General features: G+C 32.9%; 1 protein-coding gene across 1 annotated transcript; it reads right to left on the bottom strand.

Annotated features, from left to right (window-relative positions):
• Positions 1-1799: 1799 nt before the first annotated feature.
• Positions 1800-4898, bottom strand: LOC113750065. The gene is made up of 5 exons (XM_027293983.1): positions 4531-4898; positions 3828-4021; positions 3660-3693; positions 2402-3015; positions 1800-2251 (listed from the first exon to the last, which is right to left on the bottom strand). Exons 1-5 carry the CDS (start codon positions 4835-4837, stop codon positions 1973-1975), a joined length of 1428 nt encoding a protein of 475 aa, XP_027149784.1. The 5' UTR covers positions 4838-4898; the 3' UTR covers positions 1800-1972.
• Between the last annotated feature and the right edge of the window lie 8862 nt (positions 4899-13760).

The following is a 13760-nucleotide window of genomic DNA, read 5'->3' on the forward strand; positions in this document are numbered from 1 at the left end:
ATTTACCCAGAAGTCAGCAATTGCCTTTTGAGTAAACCTGTGGAATTATCTTAGATTTTGGGTGTGTGTTTATTATTTACTATTGAAAGAAAAGGGGAGAAGGGGAATGTAACTGTGGGAAAATATTGCTTAGAATGGGGTGGGGTATAGGGAAGACATCTTCAAAGAGGAGACAAATCGTCACAATCACAGTCAACTGATTGTTCAAGTGCAAAGAAGAAAAATAAACCTTAACCCTAAAGACCAATTCGTGGCGGCCGAACTATTCTGTATAAAGAAGTTACTAAAACAACAGGATTAAGCATAATCAAATAGATAGATATACACTCGCACTAATGCCCTCCTACGTTAAAATACTTTCCCAATTTAATTTTACTTTTAAAAAATTTTCAATGAGCTACTAATTAAATACGATCCAAATACAATTGACCAATTTATTATTGATAAACACAACACGTCAATACTTCTCAATCAGTCGTCTACTTGCATCCAATCACGAGCTCTCGCCGGCTCGATCACTCCGCGCATATTTAATCAGTAAATTAGCTTTGGAATCTAAGAAATTTATTTTCTTGAAAACAAATATGAACAAGTCAGAATTTGCGAATCTGATAACGACTAGTCAGCAGGCTTTTTCTATAATCATTTTTTTTTGTTCGGGGCTCCGTTCTTATCCTCGAATAGGCATAGCGTGAATAATCTGCCAGTGGTGGTCCTTTTTTTCATTTTTCATTTTTTAAGAATTAAATGAAATAGTACTTATTTGGAAAGGACAAACATTGACTTGTTTATCTCAAACGTAGAAAAATATCGAAAACTTGAATAAACTTTTTTCTTTTCAATTCATAATTGGGAAAATCAACGATCATGAGAAAAAAAAAAATTTTCAAACTTGATTGAAAAAAATTTTTGGCAAAATTTGTACTTTGATTAATTATGGGAAAATCAGCTTTACAAAGGGGATCTTCCCCTATTGATTACATCAACAATCATATCTAATGATTGATCAAAAGAATCATTATACACATCCTAAGATACACAGCAATACAAAAAGAATTTCTGTAGAGTAACTCAACCACACAACCAATCCGGATGTAAATCCCCAATCCAACATCAGCTGCCAATTTTCCTGAGTTCATGATAAATACAGTTAGTTTTCTTAATGCGTTAAAAAACTGCACTTACCCCCCAGGACGAGTAATGACTTTCATAAAGTAATCTACTTTTATATGCTAAAATGGTTTTAATAAAAAAGAAAGAAAAAAAAAATACAAGTCTTCTTAAATCCAGTTGATGTTTAAGTTTTTTAGTACCCCTTTTTCTTGAATTCTCGTATTTCATCTGCTAATGGAAGTAATTAACAGATTTGTGCTCAATAGAGAAACGCAATCATTTGCGCAGTTTATTTATTTTGTACACGTATTTCCTTCATTTGTCAATTCAACTGACGTGCTAGTGGGCCTAATATCTTGTAGCCCTTCTAAATGCAGACAAATTTTGTTTATGTTACTTTTCTTTTTTAAAATCAAAAGCAGAAAAAAGAAAAAACATTTTAGCTACTATTCTCGTGAAAGAAGTTTTTTTTTTTTTCCTTTTTTTTTTCTGTAGTAGTCTTATGACGGAAGATTGATTAATTATTCTTTTCTTGTCTTTTTCTGTAGTAATCTTTTGACGGAAGCTTGATTAATCACATGCGCAAGGACTTGACTATCACAGATTTCCTTTGAGTAAAACAATAAACTCGGTGTCCCGAAATAGCTAGACCTCTGTTTGATTTTGCATTGTGTTGTAGTTGACATCAATCGACCAATGACATTGGTTTGTGTGAATACAGAGGGTCGAAATTGAATCTCCTCTTGTGTCTTGCAGCAAAGCTAAGGGAGACTATTGACTGAAATCTAATGATACAACAAAAGATTATTTTTGTCTGGGGGCAAATTTGATACATAATCTAGAATATTTTTTGGCAGCATCAGTCTTTTTTTGAATCTGGTAGAGGAGGAGAATAGGCTAAGGAAGATAAAGTCCCCAATCGGGTTAGATTGACATAATCTTGAGGACCATGGTTTGATAATCCAGGAATTATCAAACCTACAGCCCGGAAAAATATCTCAAACCACCCTTCTCTAAACTCATTTCCTCTGGTGAAAGGGATAATGAAACTCCTTATCAACTCATAGACTGCGCTCATAAACTTTGGTAAAACCCATAGCAGCGAAAAGTAGTTCTTGTTTGGTTCCTCCTCCAGAATCTGGTTTTCAGTTCACAAAAGAGACGACAAATACGAAAATTGTTAGAATAATCCAGCTGTGAATCATAAGGCATATACTAAATAATATGAGGTGAAAATGAAATATATATATATATATATATATATATATATATATATATATATGCATACCTGCCCTTTGTACGAGCTGTTGAAGTATAGACAAGGCCCAAAGTGCTTAAACAATAGGGTTTTGTCATCATATGGCAATCTTGGAACGATATCATTGTTATAAACATACCTACAATATTTCACATCATACAACCTAAGCTTCTCCTTCATGAAATTCCCAAATTTCTCATCCCCAACTCTAGGCTGCCCAAAACTGTAAACTCCTTCCATTCTATCCAACAGCCATTCCTCTTCATGCAAACTTAGTATAGCTGGAAATAAGATTGCCAATGCAGCTCCTAAGCTGTGCCCAGTGACCATGAACTTTGCTTTCCTATTTTCACTCAGTGATTTTCTCAGCTTTTCCCTTATTGCATAATAAGCATATTCTTTAGTGCCAGAGCCTTGATCAATTTGCTTAGGCCAACCCTTTTCCTTTTGCAGGCCTAAGGCTTTCATGAATCCAGCATGAAGCTTGCCTACATCTTCAAGATCATACCAAGAAAGGTCCAAATCCGTGAGCCAATCATCTGCATCAAATGGACTCGTCCCTCGAAATGCAACCACAATGAGATCCGGATCAACTTTCTTGTCTTGGAACATGATGGCCTGTGTTGTGTAAAATTGCTCGTAGTCTGAGTAAAAAAGTAGGGAAAAGTTAGGAATGGAAAATAAAAATAAAAATCTAGGGAGCAATTTATTTTCCTGAACATGTTGTTTGGTTAAATAAGAAACATGACCTAAGAGTTTTGCATTTGATTTCTTTAATTCCTGGGTCAAGTGCTTGCCAGCTTATAGATAATGACTAAATAATCAGCTCATCCTCATTTCATTGTCCGTAGTATATGGCAATCTTAAAGTTTATATAAAGTTTTTTTTTTTTTAAAAAGTTTAATTTTCGTAAAGCAACTAATGAATAATAATTGTCATTTTCATGGGATAATAAATAGCATTTCTCAAGGTGAGATGACTCACCCGGCCCCCACCCCTAAGCCCTTCATTTCCCTCCAAAGAAATTGAATAATCATTTAGACGTCAAGGTGATCTACTGCCAACAACCTCCACCCACTAAGCCACCTACTATTTGCTGATAATTATATATATATATGTATTTCCGGTTTGCCGTGTTTAGGCAAAGTCTAGGAAGCTTGTCGTGTATAATACTCGTATTTGCAATTTTAAATGCATTATTGGAGTAGACAAAACAAGGTCAATGACAATGAATGGCAAGAGTAAGAGAAAACTTTCAGATGAGGAGGAGAAATCAGTGATCACTTACCGTTCCAAAAGTTGAAGTAGCCCAAGAATTCCATCTGCAAAATAAAAATTGGAAAAGCAATCAATTTGATTGATCAGGAGTCAGGACCATGATACATGGGATTTAGAAAAAAAAAAAAAATTATGAGTTTAGGAAATCTTGGACAAGCCATGTCCTGAAATTAATTACCTGCCATCGATCTCTGAATACAGTAGTTATAAAGGCTTCATTCTCGTAGGACAATTTTGCGGCCATTACAGATAAGGCTGCACCATACCTCTCGTCATTTGCTCCAATTCTGCTGTCTAAGTCCCATCGTTTGTCCAGATTTCCTATGGCCGACGTGAAAGTTGCAGACAGCCTATCTGGCCTCACCACCTTTCCTGCAAGCAATTAGACCACATTTTGATTATCTCACATCAATTTAACTAAACTAAGCAATTCCCTCAATTAGGCATACTGTGTCACATAAGCTTTCAAATAGGACCATCATCTTCCCCATAAGCTGACTTTTTCTTTCAATCTTCGTATGGCCTAAATCTTAATCGTTTCAAACGTGATACAGACCTATCCACTAAGTAGAAGATAGCTACTAATCAAAGGAAGTAGATGAATACCATAGTTTACAAGATATGATATAATTTATTTCAACAAGACTTCTAACTCAAGAACCGACGAAATTGTCCCCCCTATTCGCTTAGCGAAATTGGGCTTGCATGCATGCACTAGCAGTTAGAAATACGAACTCAACCTAGCTAAATCACATTCTGATTTAAAGACCATCCAAAAGTACAAGGCACTATATATATATATATCGATGACTGCTTCCGGCAAGAATGACAAAAGTTCTCGGGTATAAAATCGAACTTGAAGCTATAAAGAAAATAAGAACCTGAAAGAAAATTCAAGATGAGGCGGCCAAAGCCACCATTGGCGGTTGGATAATTCAGCCACTGCTCTATGTAATATCCAATGTTGGCCATGGGTTTTTTCCCCTTGAGGAGGATCTTCTGACCAACAACAGAGACAAACACGAGCCATCGGTCGGGGAAGCCTCCTAACCTGTCAGCTATCGGGGTATCGAAGAAATCCCTCTTCTCTAATTCCGATGAATAGAAGATGCGAAGCAGATCCCAAAATCCCGCTTCTTTTGGATTCAGCAGCAGATAATCTTGGCAGAAATTTTCTTTAGAAGCCATGGCTAGCTTAAATAGAAGCTGTGGTTGATGAATGAATTGAGTTGATTGATCAGTTTTGACGTTAAAGTTTCAGCTTTGAACTTAAATTGCTATGTATTAGCTGTATAATAAAGTTTGAGCACACTATCCAATATTTATATTGTTGTGCAGATGCTAAGACTCTAGCAATTACTCAAAATTTACTTCAAAGTAGAGTTAGTGACATAAATAATCAACCACATGAAACTCGTAGTAGTCCGAATTTGAATTTGCATAAAAAACACGTAGTCTATTTGACCCACAAAATAATTAATGTTCTCCAAGTTGTTCACATGGGCTGTGGGTTATATAATATTAGAAGAGATTAACTTTGGATTAATTAATCTTCTCAACCGTGACCGGGCACGATACAATTTGGATTGTGGATCTTGTCTGAACATGATTAACCTAATTTCTGGGATATTATTTATTTTGGACATGTTAAGTAGGATTTGTTTAAAACGTACAAGTTTGAATCTGCCATGAGAGACACAAAATCCTTTTTTCCTTTTTTTTTTTTAACAAAAATCCTCTTTTGTTTTCTGGTGTAGTGTCCTTGCAGTTCTTAGTTGTCCAGGGATATGTATATCAACGACAATGTGCTGCTGGCTCGTGGGGGTTTTATCTTCAAATTTTGACAAATAACCGAAGCTTGTTTCTCAAAAGGGGAAATTTTTTTTTTTTTTGAAAATTCAATAGATAAAATGGAAACGAAATCTAATACACTTGAGGTAGTGTCCAATTCCCAGGAATTTCTAGGCTTTACGTGCGCACACGGAAGGAAAGGATCAAGAATATAATTAAGGGACTTTCAGAAGAGGAGTATGAAATTCAATTTCGTATCTATTCAAGAAGGAGAAGTGAGAAACCCCGTCTTAACAAGTAAGTAAAGAATCTCTCAAGGAAGAAACTTGCTCCACTTGCACCTCTGGAAGAATGTTGGGTGTGTTTTCTTGTTTTCTTGTTTTCTATACTTATTATGGATTCTAAGCAAAACAATTGAGGGGTTGAGCTGTATTGGTGTCATTTCAATTATTCTGGAATGCAAACAAGTTTATTGTAATAAGCGACAATTGAGCTATTCTTTAAAATTAAATTTTGGTAAATGTTAATGGCATCCTAGTGATCTTTTAATGATGTAAATTAGTTTTAGAAACATATGTACACACACATATATATATCTATATGAATTTACAACCATCCTTTCTATAAATTGTAATATAAAAAAAAGAGTAAAAAATTTGGGGAGTTCTTAAACTATCATCGTTGTCCACTTTTGGTCCTTGATCTCTTTTTTTATCTCCAATTGATCCCTGAACAATTAAAAGTGTATAGTTTAAGAACTTCTAGCCATTTTGGACATAAATCCAAATGGAACCGAAGGATATTTTTGTCCAACATTAATCAAAAGCATCAAGGGTAGGAGTAGAAGTTCTAAGAAAAGAAAACCTTTCATTTTCCATAAACACTTCATCAAATTTCTCCATAAAATTTCCAAATTCATTGTTTTAATACTTGAGAGAGACATAAAAAACCTTATGAAATTTTGGCCACTTGGGTATGAAATCAATGAATTTAGAATTTTTGTAGAGAAATCTGATGAAGAGTTCAAGGAAAATTAAGGATTTTCTCTTTTCAAGTCTTCTACTCTGACTCTCGATACTTTTATTGAGTTTTCAATACTTTTGATTATGGTCGCACAAAAATGCCCATGGATTTCAACCGAATTTATGTTTAAAATGGCCAAAATTCCTTAAACTATACACTTTTAATTGTTCAAGAGATAGTCGGAGATAAAAAATAGATTGGGAGTTAAAAAGTGAACAACCATAACAGTTTAGGAGCTCTCCAAATTTTTTACTCTAAAAAATATGTGGAGGTAGGGATGAGTTGAGTCGTATTGGGAAAAGAAATGTAAATGAGAGATTCCAAATTCGAAACCTCCAATTTACACTAAAAAAATTAGGGACATTTTTATCCTTTTATATTAGTAAAAAAAAGGACCCGAGAATTGTTATAAAGAGTTTGGTGTTATTATAAGTGAGGAAACAAATGAAAGTAAGTCCTCTTTGTCGTGTTATCATAATACATAAACATAATAGAAAACCAGAGCCTCTCTTTCTGTCAAATCAAATGGATTTAATCCTAATTAGCTTTTCCACGTCATCTATAATTTGGACATCCTTAAATCATGTGTGCAACAATGGACGATATCTCAAGGAATCCTTCAAAGTATGGCATAAAAAAATTATCACCATAATTATCATGCTTTTATAGTGGTTAGGTGGCCAAGGTCGTGACTATGCATTGACTTTGATTTTTCCGAATCCGATTGCTTTCAACGTTTTTAGTGTTTAGGTTGCCAAGGTCCTGTTGTCTGCAGCGCAGGTTTCTCACCAATTTCCTTAACGTAATTTCCACGAACAAAATCCATGTTTAGACTATGAATATGTGCATTAGCCATTTTAATTGTGCCAGTCAACAATATTTATCACCATAATTATCACGCTTTTACAGTGGCACTTTTTCTTTCACCTAAGACTAGAAAAGATTTAACCAATAGCGTTTGGATTGTTGACCACCACCATAGCGTTTAAAGCTTGGTAGGGTGGGAGATTAAGGGTTCAAACCTTACTTCCCACCACTTGCTACTATATGTGACTTACCACTTTAAGTAACTTAAATCCATATGGGTGTTCGATGGTGGTTCAGTAGGTATAGGGTAGATAAGTGACGATTGACAAAAAAAAAAAAATTGGAAAAGATTTTGTGCCACTCAATCCTTTTTTTTTTTTGAGAAGGAAACTCGCAACCATTATCCGAGAGTGTACACTAAGTAAACCCGCCCTATGCAATAGCCTGCCAACTACATGGAGGGGTAAGACGCACTAATCGCTACCCGAGAGTGTGCACTGAATAAATCCTGCCCCGTGTAATAGCCCGCCAACCACATGGAGGGGTAAGATGCACTAGACAAATCCTGTGCGACGGGCAGATATCTCAAGAGAGGTTCGAACCCGAATTGGTAGAAAGGTATGACACTAACTCTATCATCTCGACCAACTCAAGGGACAGTGCCACTCAATCCTTGCTCTTATATATTCTTTTTTATCAGAAATGAGAAACAAGCTCGGGTTTTAACTCGCATTTTCTCTTCTTTATTGTGTTGATAAAGGGCTAAGGTCACATGTCCCTAAAATAATTAAGAAAGAAAAGTGGGAGAGGCTTGAAGTTCCTAATTTACCTTCAATCAATATTAACTCCAATTCAAACTTGGTTGCTGATTGCCTAAATAACTACAAGGCGAATGGAAAAGGAAAAAAGAAAACACAACCTTCATCTCTACGGCCTCATTCACCTGTAAAAAGTGAGAAAATAATACGTTGGTATTAAAGAGTAAACACTGCATGTGAAAAGTGCAAAGCTCTTTTAACTCACCTTTATAGTACTTTGTTTTCTAAACCATTACTAAACCAAAACTTTTAGTGTGGAAAAATCTCGTTACACCATATTCATCTCCTACTGTCAGGTCTAAAATTTGAACTCTAGACGTTCAATGAGAGCCTTCCCCTAGCTAACGAGGCAACCTCGATGGTTAAGTTGAACTTTATTCTTCATTCTTCTTATTTATTATATATATATATATATATTACATATATATAAAAAGCTAAGACTTCTACTCTCAGGTTTAGCCACGTGGTGGGCTGAGGGGAGGGAGAAAAATTTTCTTCCGTTTATGCCCTGAGAATCTTGATTAGTTCTCCGAACAGTGTATCATTGGTGAGGTTATTTTTGTCTTGTTACATGAAATTACTAACTTGTCCAGAGAAAAATAACTAGCCCCAAAACAGTAACTAACTATTGAGGGTTATTTCTGACTTTTTCCGCATATTCTTTTGCTTTACTTCTCAGTCTTTCCCGGCATGAGCTCTGTTCTCCACTTCTTGTTTGTCTCCATTATGCAAGACAAAAAGCCAACAAGTCAAACAACTTTAACACCAATGGCAGGAAAGCAACACACTCTATTTGTAGTTCATTTTACAACTTTAGCCCATCATTTTTTTTTCTTCTTCCTTTCTCTCTCTCTGTTTCCCGTTTCTCTATTTTTCCCTTCTTCTCTTTCTGGTTCAACGAAGAAAAGTGACAAGAAGCCAAAAAGTCAAACAACTTTAGCACCGATGGCAGGAAAGCAAAACACTCCATTTGCACTTCATTTTACTTTCCCCACTTTCCCTTCGCTTTCCTTCAGTAATTAACCAAGAAAGACCTTCACAAATTTCAATCGATGTCCCAAAGATCACAACTTTCGATTTACTTTCACTACAAAAACCAGAATGATTGAAATGAGATGACTATGGTGAAAACACCCATCTCCTCTTGTGATTTTGTGAGTTTATAGCCATTGAATTTGTTTCTTTGTTGTTTTATATTGACTACAAATTAATTGTTTGGTTCCTAACGCTTGTTGCCATTTTGTAGAAAAAGTTGCAGATTTACTTCTCAGTCTTTCCCATCTCTTGCCTTTTTTTTTTGGTCTAAGAAAGCGGAAACTAGCATTGTCCAGAAGTGGTTTTTGACTTTTTGCCTAGCATTCTTCCCCTCTCCTTCCAATTGTTTCAGCTTCGTTTTCTTTTTGCTTGAGAAGAAGCATGTTTGCAGATTTCATTTTGTTGTCATGTTCAATTCGAGTGTGTAGGTCTATCATGGCTGAATTGTAGTCTTAGAATCTATTGCTCCAATATTTTTTGATAGAGCAATGCATTCTAAGACTTACACTTACTAGGACCTATCTCACCTGCTAATGACTGCTATTAGCAGAGCCACAAAGTTGTAAATCGTAGCTTGACGAGCTGAAAACGCAGTATTAGAGTCCACTGCTCCAATATCTTTTGATAGAGCAGTGCATTTTAATACTCATATGTCATATAAGTCTCTCTAGCAATGAATAATATGTACAGTAGTTCTTAACATTCCTTTTCTATATGCTACAATTTTTGCGCCCGAGTTTTGTTGTGTTTCACCTGTTAATCATATTTTTCCAATTGTAAGTTTGTTTGCTTTCACTTATTAACTCAATGTATCCTTTATATGACTGTAATAGAGCTAACTAATCGATAGATTGCTATGTATTGGAAACAAAAGAGTATACATTTCTTTCTACACCTTACAAATGAGTAAACATGGACAATTTGTATTTGAAATTCTCCAATTGATTATTAATATTGTTCAATATTTATTGTACAGAATTTTCTTCTATTTGCATCCTCTTATAGCTCACTATACCTGAAGATATTCAGCTTAGATTCTTTTCTATTAAAAAAACACATTTCAATATTTTTTACACAATACCTTGGGCATTGGCACAACCAGAAATACTCTAGTATACATATATTGTGCTTCATTGCTGCCTGCTGTTGTGGCCCAAAAGGTAACGAACCAGCCGTGTCAATTGCACTTTGAGGGCTTTCGCTCAAATAAGTCCATCAGTCGGTAGTCTGGTAAGTATTTAAAACCACCAAAGAGGCCTTTCCTATTGAGATGGACAGCATACATTAACTCTTAGGTTGCATCCCTAACATTTTCACTTTTGGGCCGTTGCCCAATATTCACTAAACCAACACCACCACGTAAGCGCAGTAAATTCAAATCCACCAAGTGCACTAGATGGACAGCACACTTGAACTCTTAGTTTGTATCCCTAACATTTTCCCTTTTGGGCCTTTGCCCAATATTCACTAAACCAACGCCACCACATAAGCACAGTAAATTCAAATCCACCACATGCATGTGATCATTTTTTAAGGACAAAATTATCAAATTAAATTTTACATAATTCGATTCATAATTTCTCATATTTTATAAAATAAAAATTTTTATCCTTCATATTTTTTAAAATGAATTTTTTCATTCATCATTGATTATGTGTGCGAATAGTTTTTTTTTTTTAAATTCGTGTATATATCTATTTGATTTCATTGGCGAAATCAAATAAACATATATTACATAATCTGCAACTTTGTGGTAAAAGTTTACTCTTTCACCCAAAAAAAAAAAAACATACCGAACTCATTTTCTTATTGTGTGCTCGTAAAACACTAAATAAGGGAACCCATATGATATATGTGAAAACAAGCATACTTTCAACGATAAGTTAGAATCTATCTAAACTACATAAAGCGCCAAAGGTGCAGCTACAGTTGATTCTGCCGGTTTCACTGTGATTTCGCAACTGATTTCGTCCTTTTTGGTCTTTTCACAGGATCCATGCAGCGGCTTTGTTTCCTGTTGCGCTTGTCCTCATTTCTTTTTTGGGATAATTTCAGAAACCTCCAATGAGGTTTCTGACATTTACACTCACCTCTCCTGTAGTTTGAACAATTACACTGACCTCCCCTGAGGTTACTAATCCTTTACAAATTCAGTCCAAATGATTAAAATATTATTTTAGAGAGTGAAATTAGAATTTTGTACCTGATTTGCCATTTGTGCTACATGTCCAATGAATGACAAAGTATTACAAATTAATTAATAATTAATAAACTTTAAGGAGCGTAGTTTATAGGCAAATACGTATTATTTATTTAAAGTACCAACTCTTTACGGATATTTTATTTTTAAATATTTAATTTATGATAAATATATTAACGTTTGTAATTAAAAATTAAAAAATGTTACAGTAATATTCTCGCAAAAAGAAAATCAGTAGGTTATCTATTTGATATAAATTAAATATTTTTTAAAAAAAGAAATGGCCCATAAAGTATTAATTTTTTATGGTTTTCATCCATTACATGAGTAAAGTATTAGCTCTTTATGAGTATTTTATCCTGAATCATTTAATTTATGCTAAATACATAAATATTTATAACTAAAATTGAAAAAGTGTAATATTAATATTTCTACGGAAGAAAAACTGGTAGGTTTTTTATTTAATGAAAATTAAATATTTGAGAGTAAATACAAATCTGTATTTGAGAATAAATATTTGTAATAAAGTAAATGTTTGAAAGTAAAATATCCGTAAAGAGTTGGTATTTTAAATAAATAATACGTATTTGCCTATAAACTACGCTCCTTAAAGTTTATTAATTATTAATTAATTTGTAATACTTTGTCATTCATTGGACATGTAGCACAAATGGCAAATCAGGTACAAAATTCTAATTTCACTCTCTAAAACAATATTTTAATCATTTGGACTGAATTTGTAAAGAATTAGTAACCTCAGGGGAGGTCAGTGTAATTGTTCAAACCACAGAGGAGGTTAGTGTAAATGTCAGAAACCTCAGGGGAGGTTTCTGAAATTATCCCTTCTTTTTTTGTTGCTTTGTTCCCGTTGTGCCTTTTCTCTTGGTTCGTTTGTAATTTGCCAATCAATTTTGTCCTTTTGTTTCTTCGATCTTTTGCTCCCGTCATTTTGCTATCTTCAAGCCGTGTATATTGACCAAAGTATTTTTATGTTTATAATTTTCCCACTTTTTTTATATTTATTCGCTTACTTATTAACTTTCTCTAAAATGTGTATATTAACAAACATATTAAATATCAAAAAAATATACAGGTCGCTAAAAATCCTATGTACATCTAATATATACAAACAATACAAATTCTATGTATATCTAATTAATATATATAAATTGATTATGCTATTTTGTATTAATGCAGATCAATGAAAATCATATATGTTTAGCGTGTATCTATTATATATAAAGACCAAAGTATTTTTATGTTTATAATTTTCCCACTTTTTTTATATTTATTCGCTTACTTATTAACTTTCTCAAAAATATGTATATTAACAAACATATTAAATATCAAAAAAATATGCAGGTTGCTAAAAATCCTATGTACATCTAATACATACAAACGAATAAAAATTCTATGTGTATCTAATCAATATATATAAATCGATTATGCTGTTTTGTATTAATGCAGATCAATGAAAATCATATATGTTTAACGTGTATCTAATATATATAAATTAATAATATCGCTTTGTATTAACATATAATAAGTGTTATTTATATGAAATAATTATAATTTCGAGACTATTTCTATGTTTATAATTTTCCCTCCTTCTTTATATTTATCCGCTTATTTATTAACTTTGTCGAAACTGTGTATATTGAAAAAAATATTAAATATAAAAAAAATACGCAGGTCGCTAAAAATCCTATGTACATCTAACACACACTAACGAATAAAAATTCTATGTGTATCTAATCAATATATATAAATCAATTATGCTGTTTTGGATTAATGCAGATCAATGAAAATTATATGTGTTTATCGTATATCTAATTTATAAATTAATAATACTACTTTGTATTAACGTATAATAAGTGTACATGCACCTTAAAAAACATTTCATCTTCACACATAACACACAACGAATATAAATTTCCTATAATATATACATCAACAAAAATATAATTTTTCTATAATATATATATCGACAAAAAAATTTATATATCTAATCAATACAAATCAATTGTACCTCTTTGTATTAAATTCCACTAATACAACTAATTGTTTTAAAAATATAAAATTATTTCAAATAATTATTTCAAAAATTAAAATAATCAATTCTTACTTGAATAATATTTCAAAAATTAAAAAAATTAAAAATATGCCACTGAAAACCAAAATAAAAAAACACTAACTTTTTCTAAAACTATAACAAAAATAAGCAAACTACCAGCAATTTACATACAAATACTTAAAACCACATCCTCATATATACAAAGAAAAATATACATGATACAACTTTAAAAAAATCATATTAACGCGTTAATCACAAAACAAATACAAACACCACAAATATAGCAAACAAACAAAACTAGAAAAAATAAACATGCTAAAAGAATATTAAACAATCATACAACCTCAAATAAAATATCAAATA

Source organism: Coffea eugenioides, chromosome 10, assembly GCF_003713205.1.
Source record: "Coffea eugenioides isolate CCC68of chromosome 10, Ceug_1.0, whole genome shotgun sequence".
Taxonomy (NCBI): Eukaryota; Viridiplantae; Streptophyta; class Magnoliopsida; order Gentianales; family Rubiaceae; genus Coffea; species Coffea eugenioides.